The 27481-nt window shown below is 42.6% G+C and overlaps 1 protein-coding gene across 1 annotated transcript; it reads left to right on the forward strand.

Annotated features, from left to right (window-relative positions):
- The first annotated feature begins 221 nt into the window (after nt 1–221).
- Nucleotides 222–20465, forward strand: LOC137332071 (cationic amino acid transporter 2-like). Its single transcript, XM_067995792.1, has 11 exons — nt 222–597; nt 2551–2706; nt 3556–3721; nt 4562–4698; nt 6111–6333; nt 7425–7561; nt 8427–8529; nt 8628–8800; nt 9882–10048; nt 17957–18065; nt 20085–20465. The coding sequence occupies exons 1-11, from the start codon at nt 222–224 to the stop codon at nt 20213–20215; spliced, it is 1878 nt and encodes a 625-aa protein (XP_067851893.1). The 3' UTR covers nt 20216–20465.
- The last annotated feature ends 7016 nt before the right edge of the window (nt 20466–27481 follow it).

Raw genomic sequence — 27481 nt, forward strand, 5'->3', positions numbered from 1 at the left:
TGGCCAGGACAGCTGTGATTAAATGACTTATCAGCAAAAAGCAATTGTTTCCTAAAATTGTAGTATCTTGAAAGCTAAACCAAAAATGTTATCATCTCAATCATTTGTCAGAAAGTAGTACATAGCTCATTTAGTCAGCCGTTCCACAGCTGATGCAAATATCATTCATTAGTCTTTGCTTGCTTCATAATTCTTCCTTTCTGTGTTGTTTTCTCACCAAGATGATTTCCTGCGGTCCGGTCCAGTCATTTGTTCAATGCCTTTGTCGGAGAAAAGTATTGACTATGGACAGCATTCATGAGGCCAATCTCTGCCGCTGTTTATCGACCATTGACCTCGTTGCCCTGGGCGTTGGCAGCACTCTGGGTGCTGGTGTATACGTGTTGGCAGGAGAAGTTGCCAAAGCAGAGTCTGGGCCTAGCATCGTAATCTCCTTTCTAATTGCTGCACTAGCGTCAGTGTTGGCAGGTCTATGCTATGCGGAGTTTGGTGCACGGGTACCGAAGACTGGATCGGCTTATCTCTACAGCTATGTAACCATTGGAGAATTTTTGGCTTTCATTACTGGTTGGAACTTAATCCTCTCATATGTTATTGGCAAGTATCAGCCTAGTATTATTCTCATGCTGTTATTGTTGTAGTATTATGGTATCTTAATTACTAATGTACTTAAAAAAGATTGATGGAATTTTGTCTTGGTAGTTCTTTAAGTACAATTTTGGAGTCTCAACCCAGTAAATCATTACTTTGATTGACAGCCTTGACTGATAAATGAATTTGTCAGCTCTCAGTGGATGGATTTTATTATATCTTGGAAGCTTGGTAGATGCAGCAATGTATATTTACAGTAAGGACAAACTAACAGGAACAATGTCATCCACAGAAGCATGCCTCACATTGACTAACTACAAGGAGCAATGCCAACCACAGAAACGTGCCTTCCATTGATTGACAACATGCCTTGTGAGCTTGATCCTGTTCTCTGCTGATGCCCAGACATACATACTCTTCAGCAGAGACCACTATAGTGATTAGGAACCTGAAACTGGCTATTTTCCACTCCCTAGGCAAGAGATGCCAAGGACAATTATATTGCCCCTTACTGCCAACTCAACTGAGCTTCTCACTGTGCATTTCATTGTTAAATGTGTTTGACTTGGCTTTCAATGTGTCTATTGGATTTTCATCACAATATCACTTCCAGAACTTTCTCTGATAGCTCAGCAAGTTTGTCCAGTAAGTAGTTGTTTCATAGTGACTTGAAAGGTTCCAGAGTCAGTTAGCTGATCTCAGCTAGAATAGCAGTAAGGGGGCTACGATCAGCTCAGCATCTCTGGATTAAGGAGGAGAATATTAAACAGGTTTCCTGCGCCCAATTGTCATCTGGCAACCCCTGCTGCAAGTGTAGAATGGTGGTCATAGGGCAAGGACAGGATTGGGCCCAGCAGTGATGTCGCTATTGTAGAGTAGCCTGCCTGCACTCACTATCAAAACTACATAGAATTACATTGACGTTACAACATGGAACAGACCGTTCCGCTCAACCAGTCCGTGTTGGTGCTTATCCTCCACATGAGCTTTCGTCCTAATCCCATGTGCCCCCCTGTTCCCATATGTGACATGATCTCTGCTTTAATCATTAACTCTGGCATTGCATTCCACAACCTCACAATCATCTGTATAAAAAAAGTTTCTCCTAATGCCTGTCCTAAATCTCTTACATTTAATCTTACATCTATGGCCCCTTGTTTTAGACCCCGTCAACCACTGAAAACCGTTTCTATCTACTCTGTCCCATCTCTTCACAATTTTAAATATTTCTATCAAATCAACCCGTAATCTTCTCTACATTTGTATTTCCTCATGCCAGGCAGCATCCTAGTGAATCTGCGTTGTACCCTCTCTATTGCCTCAAGTGTTGCTTCAACTATAGTCTTCCTAAGGTTTTATTACATCTCAACTTTTATATTCTATACCTCCTGCCAAGAACCCACTATTCCAGGGTCAAATATGAATGGTCAATTGGATGAGGTAACAGGAAAAATTGGAAAACTCTCACTTCTACCATTTCCCTGTTGTCCATGGCTGTGGAACAGGCATGTGTTCAGTGGAAAATTAAAACAAATTACAAGTGAGAATACAGTAAGTACAGTAAAGGCAAAGTTTAATGCGGAAAATTCAACCTTATCATGTGACCTTTCAAACAGAAAATAGTCTCATCGTGTCAAAAAAAGGCCAAACAAACTAAACTGTTGTTAATAAATTTGAAACCAATTAGTATTAGTGGGAAGACCCAATGGGGGTCATTTTAAATTTGGACGATAGTGTAAAACGGGCGATATTGATTCAGCAGCCCGTTGTACATCTCTCTTGGTTTTCATTTCTATCACCTTCAATGGGAATGAAAATTGGGCGAGGTGTATAACAGGTGACCAATCCGATATTGGCCGTTCTACACTATCGCCAAAGTCAAAATTACCCCCAATTAGTTTATGAAAATGAAAAATTGTACTTTTGCCTGGTCTCATTTGACCATTTTCTCCAATTCAGGTACATCTAGTGTGGCGAGAGCATGGAGCGGTACCTTTGATGAACTGTTAGGCAAACGCATTGAGAGCTTTCTCAGCGACAATGTCAAAATGGACGCACCAGGTCTAGCTGAATATCCAGACTTCTTTGCTGTGTGTTTGATAATGTTATTGGCAGGTAACATTAATTTAAAATATCGTTTTATAAGTGAGTAACTTAGTGATTGGTATCATATTTCTAGAAATACATAAAAGTTACACATGGAAACAGGCCATTCGGCCCAACCAGTTCGTGTCGGCTATGCAAGCAAATAATTCTAGTCACATTTACCCACCCTGCTCCCATGTCCTTTCAACCCTTTTTCCTTCATCCACCTATCCAATCTAATCTTGAATGTTGACACCTGTTTCTGCCTTAACCACTAACCCTGGAAGTGAATGGAGCAACCTCACTACTCTCATGTAAAGAAGTTTCTCCTGCTCTCTGTTCTGAATCTCTGACATTTAGTCTTGTATCTATGGCCTCTCATTCTAGGTCTCTCAACTACTGGCAACAGTTTGCTTCTATCTACCCTTAATCTTCTCTAGTAAGCTGCAGTGTGGTACCTTGTCAAAGGCTTTCATGAAGTCTATGTACACTGCAATTTCCCCTTCTACCATGTCCGTTACCTCCTCAAAGAATTCTATGAGGTTTGCCAAACACAATTGTCCCATTTGAAATCCATGCTGGCTACTTCTAACTATTTTCTCTTTATCTAGATATGTGGTAATTTTTTCCTAAATTAAAGACTAAAAGTTTCCTTAGCACAGATGTTAGGCTAACTGTCCTGTAATTAGATTAGCTGAGTAACTACATTTCAAAAAGTACTTAATTATCTGCAAAGCACTTTGGGATGCCCTGAAGTCATAAAAGGCATCATATAAATACAAGTTCTTTCTCATAAACAATACTAGAGGGGCATCCATTGTATCGAAGTGTCTATATCCACAGATAACTGAAGTTTTCTTCTCTTCCTCTCCTTTTTAGGTCTCCTGTCGTTTGGTGCAAAAGAATCTACAACAGTAAATAAGATATTTACAACTATTAATGTTCTCGTGCTTGTCTTTGTTATTATTGGAGGTTGCATTAAAGGAAACATTTATAACTGGAACATTACTGCTGAGGTGCTATTGAACATCACTGCAGAAACACGGTATGTGCCAACCTTCATCTGCTGGCTGTGGGACATTTATGTTGTTGAGTAAATGTGCGTCAAAACAATTGATCATTTTCTCAGCCTGTAAAAGTTATAAAATCACAGTGACTGGTGTTCAACTGGCATAACACTGGCATTTTACCACTGCCACCTTGAATGAATCTTTGTTATTAAAGAGTCATTATTTTCACAAATATTAGCAAAAACTAACAGAATGCCCAGAACTGATGTAACTTTTTTTGGCCAATTTGGCCCCTTCCCCTCTGAAAGTGTTAACTCTTGCTGGATGTGGTTCACAGATGTCAGCCTCCCTCCACTACCGTACCCACGTGGCCCTCGTTTATGTGTGAAGTTCGTGTGCAATTGAGTCACTCAGGCTGGACAGGTCCCAGATTCACTGATCTCAGCTTGGGTGTTGGCTGGAGAATTACAGCTGACCTCAGCTCCCGATGATCACAAGGGAGAGAAAAGCGAAATCTCTGGGATGCCACTCCAGATTGCTCTTCAGTGATCCATGAAAATGCATCTTGTGCACCTCGGGTGAAGACGAGATCAGGCTCAGTCGTGATGGCACCTGTCATTGCAAAGCTCACTGGTGCACGCTGTCTAGATTCATAAATGGCCATTTGGCTGAAGTATTGGAGGGCTGCTAGCACTTGTGAAACAGGCAATTAGGGATGGACCATAAATGCTGGCCTTGCCAGCGATGCCCACATCCCATGAACAAATAAAAGAAAACTGTACCACAGCACGAATCACTGAAGAGTAGGGAAAAACATAAAAAAAAGGGTGCTTTAGTTTATGTTGTGTGCTTGTGTGTTCTTTTATATTTTTTAGAAACCTGTCCTCTGCTGCAAATATAACCAGTGATTATGGAGCAGGAGGGTTTATGCCATATGGATTCAGTGGAACTCTGACTGGCGCTGCCACTTGTTTCTATGCATTTGTAGGATTTGATTGTATTGCGACTACAGGTAAGTTTTTTTGAAGATAAACAGAAAAACCATGAATGCTAGAAATCTAAAGTAAAAGCAGGTACACGAGCATCGGAAAGATACAGTATGTTAACATTTTGCGTGAGACCCTTCATCAGAACATAAGCCTGCTGGCTTTGTTTTCTGTTTTTATTTAGGTTTATTGTTTTTTAGTCCACCTTCCTTTCCTTATGTTCTTCTCTGATAAATTTCTTCGGGGTCTCGCCCCTCTCATGGCTGAGAGTGTGGGTTAGGACCCATGCTTCCAGCCTCACCACCAATGTTTCTCTTCGCTGACTGCTAGAGATGCACAAGAACAACCCAGTAGATGCAAATAAATGTTTGGTTTTCAATTACATCTCCGCTTAGCACCTCCCATGAACAGGGGGGAGATTTTATCCATTTTAAATACGTGCGTAATAAAACCATCCCAAGAGAAATACACTGACCACATTATCTGAAATACTTCCTTGGCTTATTCATGACAACAGGACAACTAAGCTTAATTTTATTTCAGATCCTTTCTCTGTTGATAAAATCATAGAAAATTTACGGCACAGAAAGAGGCCGTTCAGCCCATCGTGTCCGCGCCAGCCGAAAATGAGCCACCCAGCCTAATCCCACTTTCCAGCTCTTGGTCTGTAGCCTTGTAGGTCACGGCACTTCAAGTGCACATCCAGGTACTTTTAAATGAGTTGAGGGTTTCTGCCTCTACCACCCTTTCACGCAGTGAGTTCCACACCCTCACCAACCTCAGGGTGAAAAAGGTTTTCCTCGGCTCCCCTCTAATCCTTCTACCAATCACTTTAAATTTATGCCCCCTGGTTATTGACCTCTCTGCTAAGGGCAATAGGTCCTTCTCATCTATCTAGGCCCCTCATAATTTTATACACCTCAATTAAATCACCCCTCAGCCTCCTCTGTTCCAAAGAGAACAACCCCAGCCTATCCAATCTTTCCCCATAGCTAAAATTTGCCAGTCCTAGCAACATCCTCGTAAATCTCCTCTGTACCCTCTGTAATGCAATTACATCCTTCCTGTAATGTGGTGACCAGAACTGTACACAGTACTCAAGCTGTGGCCTAACCAGTGTAGTACAGTGATGTAGTATGATTTTTAAGATTATTATATTTTCTATGACGATCACATTAGAAAAGAAGATGCAATTATCATGGGTGTCACTCATGGCAAAATATTTGTGAGCACAGTATTGGGTATTTGTAATCTCAGTCAGTGGATCTGCCTTTCTTGTTGGTTAAGCTTGGGACCACAGTGCAGCCTACTGGCAGCTCCTTTGTATGTTAAAGGAAATGTTTGTAAGATGAGAAGGCTGTTCAGAAGAACTAGAAAGGATCTTAAACTATTTTGCTCTGTTATATCTCACGCTGATTCTTTTTTAATATTTCCCCAGGTGAGGAGGTGAAGAATCCTCAGAAGTCCATCCCAGTTGGGATTGTAATGTCTCTTCTTATTTGCTTCTTGGCCTACCTTGGGGTTTCTGCTGCACTTACTCTCATGATGCCATACTATCTCCTTGATGCTAAAAGCCCACTCCCTGGGGCCTTTGAGTATGTTGGATGGAGCACTGCTAAATACCTGGTGGCAGTGGGCTCTCTGTGTGCTCTTTCAACAAGGTACAGTATGAAGAAGATATAATTAGCTTCTCAATCGATTGTAAATGCCAATTTCAACCAACGTGTTTGGCACAGTAAGACTCCTGCCTTCCAAATGCATTACCAGTGCATATTATTTCTTGCATGACATATTTAATGTAAAGAATCTTACAACACCAGGTTATAGTCCAACAATTTTATTTGAAAATCACAAGCTTTCGGAGGCTTTCTCCTTCGTCAGGTGTTGGAGGCTTTCTCCTTCACCTGACGAAGGAGAAAGCCTCCGAAAGTTTGTGATTTTCAAATAAAATTGTTGGACTATAACCTGATGTTGTACGACTCTTTACATTTGTCAACCCCAGTCCATCACCGGCATCTCCACATCATGACATATTTAAGAAATGCAGTTATTAATATGTACTGTATTTTATATATTAGACATATAGCACAGCATATATAACACATATAGAGCTAAATTTTTCTCTGAGTGTAAACCATTGCAAAAAATCAGTATGTAAACTGGTAAGGAAGTCCTTTCATTTTATTTAATTTCCTTAAAATTGCATTATTATTATCATCTTAAAAATGGGTTTGTAAAGTGTTGACAGGTAAATACTGCAGGGAAAGAAAAAAAACTGGTTAAGGGCTTGTTAATGTCACAAATGTGCTTATTTGCATTGAAGTGTTTGGTGCTTTTCTCATTGTAGGAATAATTTGAAAATGGTGATGCTCTCTTCTAGTGAGACCTGTTGCTTACTTACAAATGGGGGTGAAGTCAATCAAGGCGTTATATTTCCCTCTGTGTATAAAGTTAAAGAAAAGTTTTTTCATCAAACTGTAATTATAATGCAAGTGAATTTACAATTTGTCTTTGTACACACACAGGAAAATAGTAAGCCATGCTGTCTGAGGCCTCTTATCCTTGGAATAAACATTGTATTCAACAGTGTTCTCTGCAGTATTCTCCATGTAGTTTCCATTCATCCTTCAGTGTCACCCAATCCTATTATGTGGACTTAAACACTTGACTGGCGAGAAATTCAGAGAATGCTGTTTATCTGCCTGAGATTTTGTTTTGATTTTAGTTTTAATTGTGCTTTATTTCCCCACAGCCTTCTGGGCTCCATGTTCCCTTTACCCCGCATTCTGTTTGCCATGGCAAGGGATGGTTTACTGTTTGATGTTCTGGCAAAATTGAGTAAGCGTCAGACTCCAGTTGTTGCCACGACGATTGCGGGAAGTATTTCTGGTAAGAGGTGGTATATTTTCTGAGCTTAATTGGGCTCAATATTTCCAAGTGTTAACTGATTTAGGAATGACCAAAATGTAATCCATAACCTTTTGGTCTTCAATATTTTTTCAATCTATACAGTTGTTTAACAATTTTAATTTTGTATATGAAAGAGAATATTTCCAATGCTGTAATATAGGCATCGTGCAGTAAAGCCTTTGTGTCACATCACTGCAGTTGCTGGATTAAATCCCAGTTGGAGCTAACAGTAAATCCTCAAAAGATATGTGATTCATTCTCCCCACCTCAATTGTTTTCCTTTCTCTGATTGATGCTGGCGTTTGCCTCCATGGGGGTCAGCAGTCCACCACTACCTCATCCAAATTGTCATTATTCATGTATGAATCTAGACAGCAAGTGTTGGCAGGATAGTGGGTGGAGGAGACCATGACAGAAGAGCCTAATACTGTCTTCATTCCCTACATGTGCATTTTTCATCTGGGAACACTGGATAATAATCAAGAGGGGTAGGGGTTGGGGGGGAACTAACTATTCTAGTACTGTGTGAATTTTTTTCAGTGGAGGTAGGGAAGGGTACTCAGAGTTCCGTAAATTAGGGAATTGATGGGTGGTAACGGACAGGAGGAAGAAAATAGTCACATATGGACTCTGAATGGAACAGACTTAATGGGCTGAATGGTCTTTCCTTGCTTTGGACTTATATTCTTAACTATTGAGCAGGTTTAAGAGTTCAGAGAGAGAGAATTGTTCTCCATTTTGTTTTAACATTCAATTTGCATTCTTATATGTATTCAATGTGTGGTATTTAAACCAAATACAAAACAGAAGTCATTTTGCAATTATTATTTGCTTTTCCTATTAGCTATAATGGCATGCCTTTTTGACCTGAAGTCTTTGGTTGACATGATGTCCATTGGAACACTTCTGGCCTATACATTGGTGGCAGTATGTGTCCTTATTTTGAGGTAAGAATTTCTGTTTCCAGGTAGACGAGAGATCATTCCATATGTTGTATAAATAGAGATTTAATTGACCAATAAAAAATGTTTTGTTTATGCAATAGGCACCGCCCGGATTTTACTAATAAAGTCGACATTGAAATGAATGAAGAGAAACAAGTTCGACAGACTACGAAGGCCCCTAAGGGAGGTTTCAGGTTTAGTTCGTTAGTAATTCCACTTCAACTCCCCACACAGCAATCATCAAATATTGTTACATGCTGTGTAGGACTAATAGGTGAGTATTGAAAAAATATTTGGAAGAATATTAGTTACAAAATGATTGATTCAAAAGGCATGATGAGCAACTCAATACATAACTTGGGCCATGCTACAGTGGGATATGAGCGCTTACATATCACACCTGCTTCTCCTGGCCCCACAAACTTACCTGGAAAGGCATCTTTAGCCTTCAAACCTGACTGTAGCTACCAGGGCAGCTGCTGCGGGTGTCCCGTTCACTTCTTAGTTAAGATGGTGTTGGGACCTCGATTTGCATATATATGTGAGGCTCCCAACTGAGTCTTCTCCTCTCAGGCCCCAGTTAAAAGCCAATCAGGGTGTTATGAGCATCGTAGGACCCCGATTAGCATTTATGCACGAGGCTCCTGCCTGAGTCTGGCAGGCACCTCATCCGCCGCCAAAACCAACACCTTTAAATCGGAGATCGACGGGAACAGAGTGGGAAATGGAGGCGCTCTATTTTAGCTGCTCGCCCGCTCCGTTCCCGCTGAGCAGGGAGGGTTAAAACTCCCCCCATGGAGTTTGAAGGTCAACTTCAGCTCAAACAGGGCACCGAGGTTATGAATCATCTCATTCAACCTGAGTGAGCAACGAGGAAGGGGTGGAAGCCATGAGTAAAGGTACAGAGCTTTGGCTGGGTGCTGAATAAGATGGATCTGCTTTTCCCAATGCCCAACTAGATATCCACAACTTGACCTCATTTAGACAGTCTGACAGCAGACACGTGGCCATAGAATTGAGGGTGGTAGTGAGCACTAAAACTGGGTATCGTCAGCATTCATTGTCTCTCTGCAGTTCATTTCTCCATATGATGGATTATTTTTGAGAGGTTCAGATATTTAAATAGAGTCGTCCTTTTTTAACAGTATTGCACAAAGGGGATTAATTTCCTCAGTGCACTATTTCTAGCACATGGTTAATATGTTCACATTAAATTCCTGCATGTGCTACTTCAAGGCAGTTAATGCATTCAAAATAAGTGCCCAGAGGAAATGAAACCCGTAGAAAGCTATCTCTCGATCATTACATATCATGATGAGGACCTTATTTGAACTTTTCATTTTTCTCCTCTTCAGTCATCTTAGTTTGTATTCTGAGTGGAATGATCACATATGGGCTGGAATCTATCGTAGCAGCAGAGATCGGGAGCATTGGTTTCTTGGTGCCTGTCCTGCTGCTATCAACAGTCACGGTCTTTATTATCTGGAGGCAGCCTCAAAATCAAATGAAAGCTTCATTTATGGTAAGGTGTGGTGGGGGGCAGTGGTAGAGGGGGGAATAAATAAAAGTATTAATGTGAGGTAAGGAAGCAAAGATTGCTTGATTAAACATTTCAATTCTGTAAGAAAATTATGTTCGGATTCCCTCGCCATTTTTATTTGTAATAGACACCTTGAAAAAAAATATTAAAAAAAAAATTGGTGACATTTCAAACTGGTAAGACTTAACGGTAATGCAATCTGTTTGCATTTATATAGTGGGCGAATTAATAACGGCTACAAGTTGTATTTAATTGGTTAAGAGCTGTTTGAAGAGTTAAAGGGATCATTTCAAAGGCAAACCAAGCCCAGTCGACCTTGCAAAGTCCTCCTCATTAACATCTGGGGACTTGTGCCAAAATTGGGAGAGCTGTCCCACAGACTAGTCAAGCAACAGCCTGACATAGACATACTCACAGAATCATACCTTTCAGCCAACGTCCCAGAATCTTCCATCAACATCCCTGGGTATGTCCCGTCCCACCGGCAGGACAGACCCACCAGAGGTGGCGGTACAGTGATATACAGTCAGGAGGGAGTGGCCCTGGGAGTCCTCAACATTGACTCCGGCCCCCATGAAATCTCATGGGATCAGGTCAAACATGGGCAAGGAAACCTCCTGCTGATTACCACCTACCACCCTCCCTCAGCTGATGAATCAGTCCTCCTCCATGTTGAGCAGCACATGGAGGAAGCACTGAGGGTAGCAAGGGCACAGAATACACTCTGGGTGGGGGACTTCAATGTCCATCACCAAGAGTTGCTCGGTAGCACCACTACTGACCGAGCTGGCCGAGTCCTGAAGGACTGGGCCTGCAGCAGGTGGTGAGCGAACCAACACGAGGGAAAAACATACTTGACCTCGTCCTCACCAATCTACCTGTTGCAAATGCATCTGTCCATGACAGTATTGGTAGGAGTGACCACCGCTCAGTCGTCGTGGAGACGAAGTCCCGTCTTCGCACTGAGGATGCCATCCAATGTTCTGAGGAGGATATTGAAACTTTAATGGACTGATTCAATCTTTCAAAGCATTACACCACTAGTCTCTTGCTATAAACTGCTTCGGTGTAATTATCCCATTTGTAAATGAATTTGAACTGATACTTTCTGCCTTTTGGAGTGGATATGAGCCGTGAGCAATCTGAGTGAGTCTTCGGGAATCGGTAATCGTTAACCCCCCAGCATTTCCGGTTCAGAACGAGTAAAGGTGGAAATAACTTGCATTTATATAGCCTCTTATATCCTAAGCATGTCCCAAATACTTTACAACTAATAGATTGCTACTCAAGCGTAGTCACTGTTGTTGTCCAGGTAATCGCAGCCGCTAGTTTGCACACAGCGAGATCCCACAAACAGAAAAAAATTGATCAGGCAGTCTGTTTCTGGCGGAGGGATATTGTCCAGAGTGGAGTAAACTCTCTGCAGGGCTCCTTCAAACTGTGCCATGGGACTAGTGCCACTTTATGCCCACCTAGTCAGGCAGGACTTGGTTTACATAGATTTACATTGAATGTACAGCACAGAAACAGGCCATTCGGCCCAACTGGTCTATGCCGGCGTTTATGCTCCACACGAGCCACCTCCCACCTTACTTCATCGGAACCTATCAGCATATCCTACTGTTCCTTTCTCCCTCATGTGTTTACATAAGGTTAAATCTCACGGGATCCAAGGTGAGGTAGCCAATTGGATACAAAATTGGATTGACGACAGAAGACAGAGGGTGGTTGTAGAGGGTTGTTTTTCAAACTGGAGGCCTGTGACCAGCGGTGTGCCTCAGGGATTGGTGCTGGGTCCGCTGTTATTTGTTATTTATATTAATGATTTGGATGAGAATTTAGGAGGCATGGTTAGTAAATTTGCAGATGACACCAAGATTGGTGGCATTGTGGACAGTGAAGAAGGTTATCTAGGATTGCAACATGATCTTGATAAATTGGGCCAGTGGGCCGATGAATGGCAGATGGAGTTTAATTTAGATAAATGTGAGGTGATGCATTTTGGTTGATCGCATCAGGCCAGGACCTACTCCGTTAATGGTAGGGCGTTGGGGAGAGTTATAGAACAAAGAGATCTAGGAGTACAGGTTCATAGCTCCTTGAAAGTGGAGTCACAGGTGGATAGGGTGGTGAAGAAGGCATTCAGCATGCTTGGTTTCATTGGTCAGAACATTGAATACAGGAGTTGGGATGTCTTGTTGAAGTTGTACAAGACATTAGTAAGGCCACACTTGGAATACTGTGTACAGTTCTGGTCACCCTATTATAGAAAGGATATTATTAAACTAGAAAGAGTGCAGAAAAGATTTACTAGGATGCTACCGGGACTTGATGGTTTGACTTATAGGGAGAGGTTGGATAGACTGAGACTTTTTTCCCTGGAGAGTAGGAGGTTTAGGGGTGATCTTATAGAAGTCTATAAAATAATGAGGGGCATAGATAAGGTAGATAGTCAAAATCTTTTCCCAAAGGTAGGGGAGTCTATAACGAGAGGGCATAGATTTAAGGTGAGAGGGGAGAGATACAAAAGGGTCCAGAGGGGCAATTTTTTCACTCAAAGGGTGGTGAGTGTCTGGAAAGAGCTGCCAGAGGCAGTAGTAGAGGCGGGTACAATTTTGTCTTTTAAAAAGCATTTGGACAGTTACATGGGTAAGATGGGTATAGAGGGATATGGGCCAAGTGCAGGCAATTGGGACTAGCTTAGTGGTATAAACTGGGCGACATGGACATGTTGGGCCGAAGGGCCTGTTTCCATGTTGCAAACTTCTATGATTCTATGATTCTATCTAGCTTCCCCTTAAATCCATCTATGTTATTCGCCTCAACTACTCCTTGTGGTAGCGAGTTCCACATTCTCACCACTCTTTGGGTAAAGAAGTTTCTCCTGAATTCCCTATTGGATTTATTCGTGACTATCTTATATTTATGGCCCCTAGTTTTGGACTCCTCCGCAAGTGGAAACATTTTCTCCACATCTACCCTAACAAACTCTTTCATAATTTTAAAGACCTCTATCAGGCCATCCCTCAGCCTTCTCTTTTCCAGAGAGAAGAGCCCCAGCCTGTTCAGCCTTTCCTGATAAGTATATCCTCTCAGTTCTGGTATCACCCTTGTGAATCTTTTTTGCACTGTCCCTAATGCCTCTATATCCTTTTCATAATATGGCGATCAGAACAGTGCACAATACTCCAAGTGTGGTCTAACCAAGGTCTGGTGAACCTTTGCTGCACTCCCTCTATGGCAAGTATATCCTTTCCTAGGTAAGGAGACCAAAACTGCACTCAGTTGTACAACCTCGCTAAAAAAAGTCATAACAAGAATAAAACAGGATGGACCACCCGGCATCGGACCACTAGGCACCGGACACGACAAAGGCAAACCAAGCCCAGTCGACCCTGCAAAGTCCTCCTCACTAACATCTGGGGACTTGTGCCAAAATTGGGAGAGCTGTCCCACAGATTAGTCAAGCAACAGCCTGACATAGCCATACTCACAGAATCATACCTTTCAGCCAACGTCCCAGACTCTTCCATCACCATCCATGGGTATGTCCTGTCCCACCGGCAGGACAGACCCACCAGAGGTGGCGGTACAGTAATATACAGTCAGGAGGGAGTGGCCCTGGGAGTCCTCAACATTGACTCCGGACCCCATAAAATCTCATGGCAAGGGAACCTCCTGCTGATTACGACCTACCGCCCTCCCTCAGCTGATGAATCAATCCCCCTTCATGTTGAGCACCACTTGGAGGAAGCACTGAGAGTAGCAAGGGCACAGAGTGTACTCTGGGTGGGGGACTTCAATGTCCATCACCAAGAGTGGCTCAGTAGCACCACTGCTGACCGAGCTGGCCAAGTCCTGAAGGACATAGCTGCTAGACTGGGCCTGCGGCAAGTGGTGAGCGAACCAACACGAGGGAAAAACTTACTTGACCTCGTCCTCACCAATCTACCTGTTGCAAATGCATCTGTCCATGACAGTATTGGTAGGAGTGACCACCGCACAGTCCTCGTGGAGACGAAGTCCCGTCTTCGCACTGAAGACACCATCCAACGTGTTGTGTGGCACCATCACCGTGCTCAATGGGATAGATTCAGAACAGATCTAGCAGCTCAAAACTGGGCATCCATGAGGCGCTGTGGGCCATCAGCAGCAGCAGAATTGTATTCCAGCACAATCTGTAACCTTATGGCCCAGCATATTCCTCACTCTACCATTACCAACAAGCCAGGGGATCAACCCTGTTTCAATGAGGAGTGTAGAAGAGCATGCCAGGAGCAGCACCAGGCGTACCTAAAAATGAGGTGCCAACCTGGTGAAGCTACAACTCAGGACTACATGCATGCTAATCAGCGGAAGCAACATGCTATAGACAGAGCTAAGCGATTCCACAACCAATGGATCAGATCAAAGCTCTGCAGTCCTGCCACATCCAGTCGTGAATGGTGGTGGACAATTAAACAACTAACGGGAGGAGGAGGCTCCGCAAACATCCCCATCCTCAATGATGGTGGAGTCCAGCACGTGAGTGCAAAAGACAAGGCTGAAGCGTTTGCAATCATCTTCAGCCAGAAGTGCCGAGTGGATGATCCATCTCGGCCTCCTCCCAATATCCCCACCATCACAGTAGCCAGTCTTCACCCAATTCAATTCACTCCAGTGATATCAAGAAACGGCTGAGTGCACTGGATACAACAAAGGCTATGGGCCCCGACAACATCCCGGCTGTAGTGTTGAAGACTTGTGCTCCAGAACTAGCTGCGCCTCTAGCTAAGCTGTTCCAGTACAGCTACAACACTGGCATCTACCCGACAATGTGGAAAATTGCCTAGGTATGTCCTGTCCACAAAAAGCAGGACAAATCCAATCCGGCCAATTATCGCCCCATCAGTCTACTCTCGATCATCAGCAAAGTGATGGAAGGTGTCGTCGACAGTGCTATCAAGCAGCCCTTACTCACCAATAACCTGCTCACTGATGCTCAGTTTGGGTTCCGCCGGGACCACTCGGCTCCAGACCTCATTACAGCCTTGGTCCAAACATGGACAAAAGAGCTGAATTCCAGAGGTGAGGTGAGAGTGACTGCCCTTGACATCTAGGCAGCATTTGACCGAGTATGGCACCAAGGAGCCCTAGTAAAATTGAAGTCAACGGGAATCAGGGGGAAAACTCTCCAGTGGCAGGAGTCATACCTAGCACAAAGGAAGATGGCAGTGGTTGTTGGAGGCCAATCATCTCAGCCCCAGGACATTGCTGCAGGAGTTCCTCAGCCCAACCATCTTCAGCTGCTTCATCAATGACCTTCCCTCCATCATAAGGTCAGAAATGGGGATGTTTGCTGATGATTGCACAGTGTTCAGTTCCATTCGCAACCGCTCAAATAATGAAGCAGTCCGAGCCCGCATGCATCAAGACCTGGACAACATCCAGGCTTGGGCTCATAAGTGGCAAGTAACATTCATGCCAGACAAGTGCCAGGCAATGACCATCTCCATCAAGAGAGTCTAACCACCTCCCCTTGACATTCAACGGCATTATCATTGCGGAATCCCCCACCATCAACATCCTGGGGGTCACCATTGACCAGAAACTTAACTGGACCAGCCATGTAAATACTGTGGCTACGAGAGCAGGTCAGAGGCTGGGTATTTTGCGGCGAGTGACTCAACTCCTGATTCCCCAAAGCCTTTCCACCATCTACAAGGCACAAGTCAGGAGTGTGATGGAATACTCTCCACTTGCCTGGATGAGTGCAGCTCCAACAACGCTCAAGAAGCTCGACACCATCCAGGACAAAGCAGCACGCTTGATTGGCACTCCATCCACCACCCTAAACATTCACTCCCTTCACCACCGGTGCACTGTGGCTGCAGTGTGTACCATCCACAGGATGCACTGCAGCAACTCGCCAAGGCTTCTTCAACAGCACCTCCCAAACCCACGACCTCTGCCACCTAGAAGGACAAGAGCAGCAGACACATGGGAACAACACCACCTTCACGTTCCCCTCCAAGTCACACACCATCCCGACTTGGAAATATATCGCCGTTCCTTCATCATCGCTGGGTCAAAATCCTGGAACTCCCTACCTAACAGCACTGTGGGAGAACATTCACCACACGGACTGCAGCGGTTCAAAAAGGCGGCTCACCACCACCTTCTCAAGGGCAATTAAGGATGGGCAATAAATGCTGGCCTCACCAGTGTTGCCCACATCCCATGAACGAACAAAAAAGAAAATTTTCAATAACGACAGGTTGGCAGTGGTCTATTGTGCTGCTAGTTTCCACGACATAGAATTACATTACATTGAATTTACAGCACATAAATAGGCCATTTAGCTCAAAAGGTCTATGCTGGTGTTCATGCTCCACACGAGCCTCCTCCCACTATTTTCTATTATTTGAAGATGATGCTGTCTATGTATATCCTGGTAATATGACAATTATTTGGATGAACTAGCTAAATAACTGAGAAATGCCAAAAAAAATCAGACAAACCTCTATGATCTTTTTGTTTAAATGCTCATGGCATTAACTAATAATACAACAGTTTATCTTTAAATTGAGAAACCTCACATTAACTTTCTGATGACCTGACCTAGCATTGCAAAAATACTATTTTGTAACTGCACTGTGCCAAGTATGAGCATTATAACAAGCTAACCTGTAGGTATAACCTTCCTTGAACAGTAATGGTGCACCATTTTTCTCAGATCATGGAATGCTGTGCCCATCTTCCTTTATATTTCTCTATACAGGTTACAAATAAGAACCACCAAAACAAAGGGGGCAACTTTGTTGTGGAGCATACATTGGGCAGGTGGTGGGCAATGGGTGGAGCAAGCACAGTGCCTGCTTATGTAGCTCGCCAGAAGCCCGAGCCAGTTTCGAGGTCGGGCCTCATTTAAATGAAAGTGCCAAAACCCTCTGATTCCCTAATTTTGTTTATTTTTTTTTCTTTTTGGAATATGTATCCATTTTACTTTTAAAAGTTACTGTGGATTTTGCTTCCAGCACGGTTTCTGGTGCGACATTCCAGATTGCAGTAACCTGCTGAGTTAAAAAAAAGCTCTTCCTTTGTTATTTTGGGGAAGTGTGAGGTCATCCAATTTGTATCCAAGAAAGACGAATCAGAATGTTTTCTTAATAGTGACAAACTAGTAGCTGTGGAGGAGCAAATGGATTTAGGTGTCCATGTACACAAATCATTAAAAGCTAAAAGGCAATCAAAAAGGCTAATGGAATGTTGGCCTTTATCTCAAGGGGTTTGGAATACAAAAGTGAGGAAGTGATGCTTCAATTGTACAGAGCCTTACTGTGTTCAGTTTTTTTATAAACTATTTTGATCTCTCTACTACCCCGTTCTTGTTGGTAAACCCTGTCGCTTCCGCAAATTTGATTAATTTTTTTCTTTTTGAAATATTTATATTTCTAAATACTTATCTCATAATCCTTCCCTTTATTCTTTTGCCAATCATCTAAAATTTACCTCCTTTAATTAATGAATCGCCAACTAGTTGAAATAGTTTTTCCCGATTTATCAAAACCCACCCGTAATTTTGAATACAACTATCAAACCTCCTCTTTACCTTCTTTGCTCTAATGTAAAGAACTGCAGTTTCTCTAATCTCTCCTCCTAACTAAAGCTTTTCATCCCTGGTATCATCCTAGTGTTCTTTCCGTAGCAGTAACTTCTGTTCAACTTCTGTTCAAATATGCGATTTGTGAATATTGCAGACCTTCAGTAGAATGCTTTCATTTTAATACTTTGATTGTGATTGAAGATGTAACGAGGGAGTACTGTACTGTTAAAAGGGCTATAACCTCACAGCTATCAAGTCTGGTATCGTCTATCCTGATTTGTATGTTTACTTTACTTCATTTAAAGGTGCCCTGCCTACCTTTCCTGCCAATACTCAGTATTTTGGTAAATATTTACCTAATGGCACAGTTGAGTGTCGACACCTGGATTCGACTCTCTGTTTGGATGGCAATTGGTAAGATTCTTCGTCACAGTTTATAGACTCAAATAGGGACCAGCAATGATTTTGAATGATTTTGAATTGTTTTGCTTGGACAAGGGTAATTTTCCCAAACAAGTGCGGAAAACAACACTAGGCTGTTCAAGGCTAGATGCAGTAACATTTTCTTCAGTAAAAAATAAGGTTGACTCAACGTGGAGTGAAGGAGAACAGCTATCCATCCAATTCTTGTATATTGAATATGGTGGCTACAATTCTCTAATTCTTCCTCCCCCCCAACAGTTTTCTCTACATTCTACCCTCCACATTAGCAACGGCATCTATGCCAACTACCCATTTGGAGGCAGAACAGTCTGTCATACAGACATTGCCACTGATACTGGCAACGCTGCTCTTTGTGCTACTTGGCACGAGGTATATTTGAAGAGAAAACTGGGCAGTGGCTGTCACTCAACCCTGGAGAGGAGACATGGATTTTCTTAAATAATGAATGAAGTTGGGTGGCAATGTGCTGGAACACCAATGTTCAGCGGATCATGGGTTGGGGCTGCAGTTCTGCACATGATGAGTTTTGTGATCTCAGTCACATCATCATGAGGGAGTGTCAAGTGGAGATCAAGAGTTTAATGGATCAAATGTTTGGATTCTTTCAGAAATGAGCTCTACAAATTTCTGTTGTAAGAAAATATGAAGGAAGATCAGCTTAAATCTAGGGGAAGATGGAGTGGAGCTGCGATTCTGAGGGTTAAAGAATCACGTTAATAGTGATTGTCGCACTAATGTGCTCTTTGTAGTGAACATTTTCTTGTCACACAGATTTTTAAAGATAATTATATTTTCCCCTGCCCTTTTTTTTGGCATTTTTACATCATGTATCATCTTTAGCTTAGAGAGTGGGTGGGCAGGAAACTAACTCCCAGTTCTCTGCCAAAGCTGCTCTATAATTGGCAGCGAGAAGATGATTGTAAGGAGACCAGGATGACTATCCTTCCCATTCCCTGTCCCGCTCCCACTCTGACCTCTCTGTCTTTGGTCTTCTACACTGTCCTAGTGGAGCTCAACACAAGCTCAAGGAACAGCACCTCATTTTTCGATTAGCCACTGAGATATTGGCGGGTGGTTACCCTCCGTTGGAACACTCTGCTGGTGGGACGGTATGCATGGTGTCAACCTGCTTTTTCTTCCTGGAACACTGGAGTCTTTGTCAGTTTTTCCTGCTTCCATTTTTATCTGCCTTAACGCTCACTTCCTCAGCTATTCAGATAAAGAAAAGAAAGTCTTGCATTTATATAGCGCCTTTCACAACCTCAGGATGTCCCAAAGCGCTTTACAGCCAATTAAGTACTTTTGAAGTGTAGTCGCTGTTGCAATGTAGGAAACGCGACAGCCAATTTGCACACAGCAAGGTCCCACAAACAGCAATGTGATAATGACCACATGATCTATTTTTAGTGATGTTGGTTGAGGGATAAATATTGGCTAGGATACCGGGGAGAACTCCCCTGCTCTTCTTCGAAATAATGCCATGGGATCTTTTATATCCACCTGAGCGGGCAGACAGGCCTGCAGTTTAATGTCTCATCTGAAGTGCTAGCCTAGATTATGGGCTCAAGTCTCTGGAGTGAGGCTCACACCCATGACCTTCTGGCTCAGAGGCAAGTGTGCTACCACTGAGCCATGGCTGAACACAAATGTTCGCTGTCTCTTGTAAATATCTTTATTTTGCACACTCCAACCACTTATACCTTGAAATTGCAATCAGGGTCCAATGTACGTCATAGCGCCTCGATTTACATATTACAAGTAGCCTCCTGCCTGCCCATCTCAGGACTACCCAAGATGGTGGCAGCTACAGTGTAAACAGGCGGTAAGTGACACAAGACCAAGTTTGGGCTGCTGCTGCCCCATTTACGCAGGGAAGAGAGAGTTAATATCAGCTCTATACTTACTGACAGATTGAGAAACTTTTCTTCACCCTTTACTACACATCGCCTTATCAATATAAAATATAAAACTTTCCACATTATTTGACAGGTTTGCTGATATATTTTTGCTACGGCATTCGGCACAGTGTGGAAGGTCAATGTCATCAGGACTGTTCTGTTCCAAGTCCATTTGAAAATGAAAAGCCAGCTGAGGAAGAGAATAAGGACAAGGTGGTTTAAGGGTACCAATGTCCTAACAAGGACCAGTCAATGATTGCTACGTCTCAACAAACTGAATGTGGGAACAACACAGTTCCTCTAGGACTTCCATTTTGATTTATTTTGTTTGACCTGCAAGTTTTGCTTTCTGTAATTTAAAAAACCATTCTGTGAGCAAAGGACCCACAACATTTTGTAAGTAAAGTAAATTCCGAAACAGCTGCAGTTCAACCAGCTTTCCCTGGCTTATTGAAGGGACACCAACTTTGTACAAAAGCAGTTGGCAACCTTTATTCTTCATTTGGGTTTTTTACCTCATGTTGTAAAAGAAAGAAAGACTTGCATTTATATAGTGCCTTTCATAACCTCGGGATGTACCAAAGTGCTTTATAGCCAATGAAGTACTTTTTGGAGTGTAGTCACTGTTGTAATGTAGGAAACGTGGCAGCCAAATTGCGCACAGCAAGCTCACACAAACAGCAATAAGATAATGACCAGATAATCTATTTTAATGATGTTGGTTGAGGGATAAATATTGGCCAGGACACCAAGAGAACTCCCCTGATCTTCTTAGAATAGTGCCCTGGAATCTTTTAGGTCCACCTGAAAGAGCAGATGGGGCCTCGGTTCAACGTCTCATTTAAAAGATGACTCCTCTGACAGTGCAGCACTCCCTCAGCATTGCATTGGAGTGTCAGCCTAGATTTTGTACTCAACTCTTTGGAATGGGACTAGAACCCATGACCTTAAGACGCAGAAGTGAAAGTGCTACAACTGAGCCACAGCTGTAAGTGGCATGGTGCTGCATTTTGACATCATTATGTTATGCATTTACTCAAAGTTTGTCAAACACTTTGTCAAGTATGTTGGCTCCAGATTTAAACTGTGCCATGAAAGTTGGATTAGCACTCCTTCTCATGATCCTTCACGTGGTTTGCTTGCAGTCTCAGCAGAGCTACGTAGGGGAAGCATCAAGGATCCATACTACATTTCTGGACCCTCCACAACAGGGCAATGGCAGGTGCAATCTGGACTGCCATTTTAAATCAGGAAGTCCCACACAGTGCAGCATGGCACATAGCATAAGGAAGATTGAGAAACGAACTTACAAAGTACATGGATTAAAATGAGCAAGACAAATAACTTCTTGTATTTATTAATCCAATATAGTAATAGTCCAATTGGATTGACTGTTTAGGTAATAATGTTAAAGACAGTGGATTTTTTTCCCTAAGATTTGTTATTTTGCCTTGTACAAAAAAAAGTGTTATGTAATTGTTAGCTTACTGTAGGTGCTGACAGATTTGTAATCAAAATGTATGTTTGTGTTCATTGAAAGTAGAGTCACAAGGAGCATGGGCAAAATGGCTGCTGAGAAACTGGCCTCTGCACCTCCTAAATGGGCTTTGACTCTCTTCTTTCAATGGATTAAGGGGTGCTTTGTTTCTGTCACTGGTGATATTTCTGAAACAAGGAACTTGCATGGAGTTTGGGTGGTGCGGTCGCATAGAACACTATCCTTTTACCTCTGGGTCCTGTGTTGAAATCCAGCCCAGAATGATAGGAGAGCCAGCTCTCTTTGCTGGCTACAAAGACCTCAATGAAATGAACTTGGGAATCCCCAACTATAATGGGCATTCGCTTGAGTCCCTTGTGGGGACAGGTTCACAGCATAAAAACAGCGCACAATTGGGTACTATTTGGCACTCTTAGTTTTTGTTCCTTTTTTTTACTTATTTATTTTTGGGTGGACATGCAAACTTGTTCCCCAATTTTATCCCCTAAGGCAGCGAGGCAAACAACCTCCTCACAAAGAAGCATATGTGAGCAGGCACTGAGAACTGGGAATAGGGGAATTCAGTCTGTGCTGCTCCTTCCTATAGTGCTATGCATTGGTGGTGTAATGCTCAGTATCATTAAGACATGCTACCCATTTTTATTTCTCTTCTCCCTTTTTAGATGATTCTTGGCACGTGCCATGGCCAAGCAGGCAAAGGGGTAACCTTCTACCAGGTCTGTGCCAATGATGCTTTTGAGCTCCCCTCTAGGTGGTAGTGCGACCAGTCCAGGGTATCTCAGTCTCTTATTTATCCATCCTATGGAGGACTACCTGGTGTCTGCTCATTGCCTCCTACTGACAGAAAAATTCTGATCATGAACTCATCCAATGGATCACAATGAGAACCTCCCCTGCCCTCCACCTCTGATGTTTCACCTTGTCATGGCACAGCATGATTGTACATCAAAGCCTGGCTTCATTGCACTACTTAGATTCTACAGGTTTATGTACTGTACAGGTAGAATAAACATTTGGGAATTCTGTGTTTCATTAGAAAATAGTCATAGAATCTTACAGCACAGAAGGAGGCCATTCAGCCCATCGTGTCTGTGCCGACTCTTTGAAAGAGCTATCCAATTAGCCCCACTTTCCTGCTCTTTCCCCATAGCCCTGCAATTTTTTTCCTTTTCAAGTATATATCCAATTCCCTTTTGAAAGTTACTATTGAATTTGCCTGCACCATCCTTTCAGGCAGACCATTCCAGATCATAACAACTAAATCATGCAAATATCAAAATGAATATGAAGCCAATATTGTTACAGTAATCTGGAGGTGTTAGTGATAACATCTTTGGACTGCACTATTAAAGATTTCTGACATGCCATTGACCTGAGTCTTGATTCTTGGTGTGATTGCTGCACATATTAATGCAGTGTGGTGGATCAATTGTGACTAAATAAATAGCTCATTGTTGGGACCTTCTCAAACAGAATGGTCAATTTGAATCTTACATCTAAAGAGATTATTGCTCATCAGAAAAAAACTGATGGGAAAAAAACTCCCATTGTAACCGAACAATGTAAACGAGCAGAATGCAATAATAGAGCAGGGGAAGGAACAGCACATTAGCAAAACTATTTGAACACTGAAAGTTGCTTTTATGTAACTTGTACTGAAGTGGATAATACATTATTGCAGCATTACCAACGATCGTGATACATATGATTTTATAGATTTAAAAAAATTAATTTGTGATCTTTCAATTAAACCTTTTGAGGGGAAGACCAGAACTAGGGACAATAAATATAAGATAGTCACTGATAAATCCAATAGGGAATTCAGGAGTAACTTCTTTAACCAGAGAGTGATTAGAATGTGGAACTCGCTACCACAAGGAATAGTTGAGGCGACGAGCGTAGATGCTTTAAGGGGAAGCTAGATAAACACATGAGGGAGAAAGGAATAGAAGGATATGCTGATAGAGTTAGATGAAGTAGGGAAGGAGGAGCCTCGTGTGGAACATAAACACCGGCATGCACGGGCCGAATGGCCTGTTTCTGTGCCACACATTCTATATAATTTTGACCGTTTATTTTAATTTTTACATTTTAATATACTTCGTGGGTCTCCTGCTGTGCTATTTGCAGGCAGAGGACAAAGAGTGGGCAGAAGGCGGGCTGGATCCAGAATGGGGAGGATGGGTGGGAAGCAGGGCAGTAATAACCCATGGGGTGGGTCAGCCAGTCACGGGATGTGCACAGAGTTGGTAGGTGAGCTCTTTTATAACACTATTGCTCAAGCAGCTAGAAAGATTGGAGCTGAAGCTGGCTGAGAATGAGCATACTTTTGGTTTTGCAATCTGATTGGTTCACTGCAAACCATATGACCTATGACACTATATGGTTACCACTGACCAATCAAAAAGATCAATTCTACAACTCTACATTCAAACATTCATTCATACAGACACAAACCAGTTTAAAAGTAAGATTTTAAATTATTTAAAAAAACATATTTTTTGAAAGATGCCCATTCTACAGCCACCATTTTACTCCCATCTTGTTTTTTGTTGGAAACTTACCAGCTTGCTATTTGAAATAAAATAAATTCACATTTTTATTAACTATGAATCTCATACGTTTTGTCTCACATTCATCATATTTTTATAGTGCTGACCTCATTACTTTTCAATGCTTCAAGTTTGCAATATAGCAGATAACAAATATGGTTAATAATGGTTTGTTGGAATTGTAGCCTTACTTTGCTAAAGGAGCCATGGTACTATGATGTACAGACTATATGTGACTATATATGATGTATAGACTACATATGACTATATATTATATACAGACTATATATGACCATATATGATGTATAGACTACGTATGAATATATATTATATACAGACTATATATGACTACATTTGATGTATAGACTATACGTGACTATATATGATGCACAGACTACATATGACTATATTATGTACAGACTATATATGACTATATATGATGTATAGTCTATATATGACTATATATGATGCACAGGCTATATATGACTATATATGATGCGTAGTCTATATATGATTATATACGATGCATAGACTATATAGGACTATACATGATGTATAGATGATATATGGCTATCTATAATGTATAGACTATATATGGCTATATATGATGTATAGACTATGTCTGACTATATATGATATATACAATTTGTGCTTTACTTTGAAACGCTAATAAAAACTGAATTATAAAATGTAAAAGTACCACATTGCTCAATATCTCTATACAATCCTTCCCTGTGGGGAATTTTCTCTCCTCCTTTCCTAAAGGTGTTCATCACAGTCACTGGTAGCCTTCTGGTACGTCATTCAACTGGTGATACTTTGTGTGTGAGCCTCCACAGTGAACATCTACAGGCTTTTTGATGATGGTGGGAGGGGCCATCACATCAGATCCTGTCCTCATTTGATGTCGATCACTGACATCTACACACATGCACTTTGACGCAGGAGTCATTGATTAGCGATGAGCAATGGGAACAATGGCTGACATTTCCCCTTCCCAGCCCAGGAGCACTGAGGTGAATTGTAGCATCGCAACGATGAGCCCTGCTGAGAACTTATTCAGAACCTGGAACCTTCCTGATTCATATGGGTTAGTTCCACAGTGTATTTACTCACTAAGCCATTGGGGAGCTCTGATAATGTTTTTATTTTACTTTTATATCTTATTAAAAATCTTACATCTGTATGAACTTCCTGCGTACTAATTTGCTTCATGTTGTCACATTTTCATCACGCTTTTGTGTCAACTTTTTCCCTTATAATAGAAACTGCCTATGTAAACTTGTCCTGCCGTAATAGCATTTTCCCACCAATGATGTTGCTATAGCAACTTGGTTTTGCATCTCCTCGCCACTCCTACTATGCTGCAGAGAAACTCCCATGTTCCAACCAACTCCACGAGGCCACTTTTTGTCTCGCTACCGCTCTGATTTTGGGTGGCAGTAAGACGGAAGAGAAATGAAAATCCAATGGAAATCAGATCTGCCATATTCTCACACATGATGTGGAGATGCCGGTGATGGACTGGGGTTGACAATTGTAAACAATTTTACAACACCAAGTTATAGTCCAGCAATTTTATTTTAAATTCACAAGCTTTCGGAGGCTTCCTCCTTCCTCAGGTGAACGAAATGAAATCCTCGAAATGAAATCGCATTTATAATTCACAGAACAATGCTTGGTGATTACAGACAGTTTTTTCAACTGCTCGTTGCCAAGGCAATCAGTGTGCAGACAGACAGGTGTTACCTGCAAGGTCTCAGAATATACAAATCACCAAAAAAAAAACAACAAACAAAAAAAAACAGAGATAGAGAGGTAGAAACATAGAAAAGACAGCAACTGACCCGTTATATTAAAAACAGATAACATTTGTTTGCTGGTGGGGTAACGTGTAGCGTGACATGAACCCAAGATCCCGGTTGAGGCCGTCCTCATGGGTGCGGAACTTGGCTATCAATTTCTGCTCGACGATTTTGCGTTGTCGTGTGTCTCGAAGGCCGCCTTGGAGTACGCTTACCCAAAGGTCGGTGGATGAATGTCCATGACTGCTGAAGTGTTCCCCGACTGGGAGGGAACCCTCCTGTCTGGCGATTGTTGCGCGGTGTCCGTTCATCCGTTGTCGCAGTGTCTGCATGGTCTCGCCAATGTACCATGCTCTGGGGCATCCTTTCCTGCAACGTATGAGGTAGACAACGTTGGCCGAGTCACAGGAGAATGTCATCGTGGGGGATACTGGTGTATAGTGCCGAGACGTCCATCGATCGACAGTTCCGACGGGCCACAGCAAAAAATCGCATAGACCTCCTCAGGAGACTAACACAGGACGCAACCAACAGAGTAACCTTTGTCGTCCAGTACTTCCCCGGAGCGGAGAAACTACGCCATGTTCTCCGCAGCCTTCAACATGTCATCAATGACGACGAACACCTCGCTATGGCCATCCCCACACCTCCACTACTCGCCTTTAAACAGCCACCCAACCTCAAACAGACCATCGTTCGCAGCAAATTACCTCGCTTTCAAGAGAACAGCGTCCACGACACCACACAACCCTGCCACGGTAACCTCTGCAAGACATGCCAGATCATCGACACAGATAACACCATCACACGAGAGGACACCACCCACCAGGTGCGTGGTTCATACTCCTGTGACTCGGCCAACGTTGTCTACCTCATACGTTGCAGGAAAGGATGCCCCAGAGCATGGTACATTGGCGAGACCATGCAGACGCTGCGACAACGGATGAACGGACACCGCGCAACAATCGCCAGACAGGAGGGTTCCCTCCCAGTCGGGGAACACTTCAGCAGTCATGGACATTCATCCACCGACCTTCGGGTAAGCGTACTCCAAGGCGGCCTTCGAGACACACGACAACGCAAAATCGTCGAGCAGAAATTGATAGCCAAGTTCCGCACCCATGAGGACGGCCTCAACCGGGATCTTGGGTTCATGTCACGCTACACGTTACCCCACCAGCAAACAAATGTTATCTGTTTTTAATATAACGCGTCAGTTGCTGTCTTTTCTATGTTTCTACCTCTCTATCTCTGTTTTTTTTTTGTTTGTTGTTTTTTTTTGTGATTTGTATATTCTGAGACCTGGCAGGTAACACCTGTCTGTCTGCACACTGATTGCCTTGGCAACGAGCAGTTGAAAAAACTGTCTGTAATCACCAAGCATTGTTCTGTGAATTATAAATGCGATTTCATTTCGAGGATTTCATTTCGTTCACCTGAGGAAGGAGGAAGCCTCCGAAAGCTTGTGAATTTAAAATAAAATTGCTGGACTATAACTTGGTGTTGTAAAATTGTTTACAATATTCTCACACAATTACAGGCCAGCTAAAGATTTGAGGTGGGCCTGGGGCAGGTGACAGAAGCAGGTGGGAGCTTCATTAATGTATTCAAAAGGGAGCGTGGAAGGGCCCCA

The sequence above is a fragment of the Heptranchias perlo genome, chromosome 14 (genome assembly GCF_035084215.1).
Source record: "Heptranchias perlo isolate sHepPer1 chromosome 14, sHepPer1.hap1, whole genome shotgun sequence".
In the NCBI taxonomy this organism is placed as follows: Eukaryota; Metazoa; Chordata; class Chondrichthyes; order Hexanchiformes; family Hexanchidae; genus Heptranchias; species Heptranchias perlo.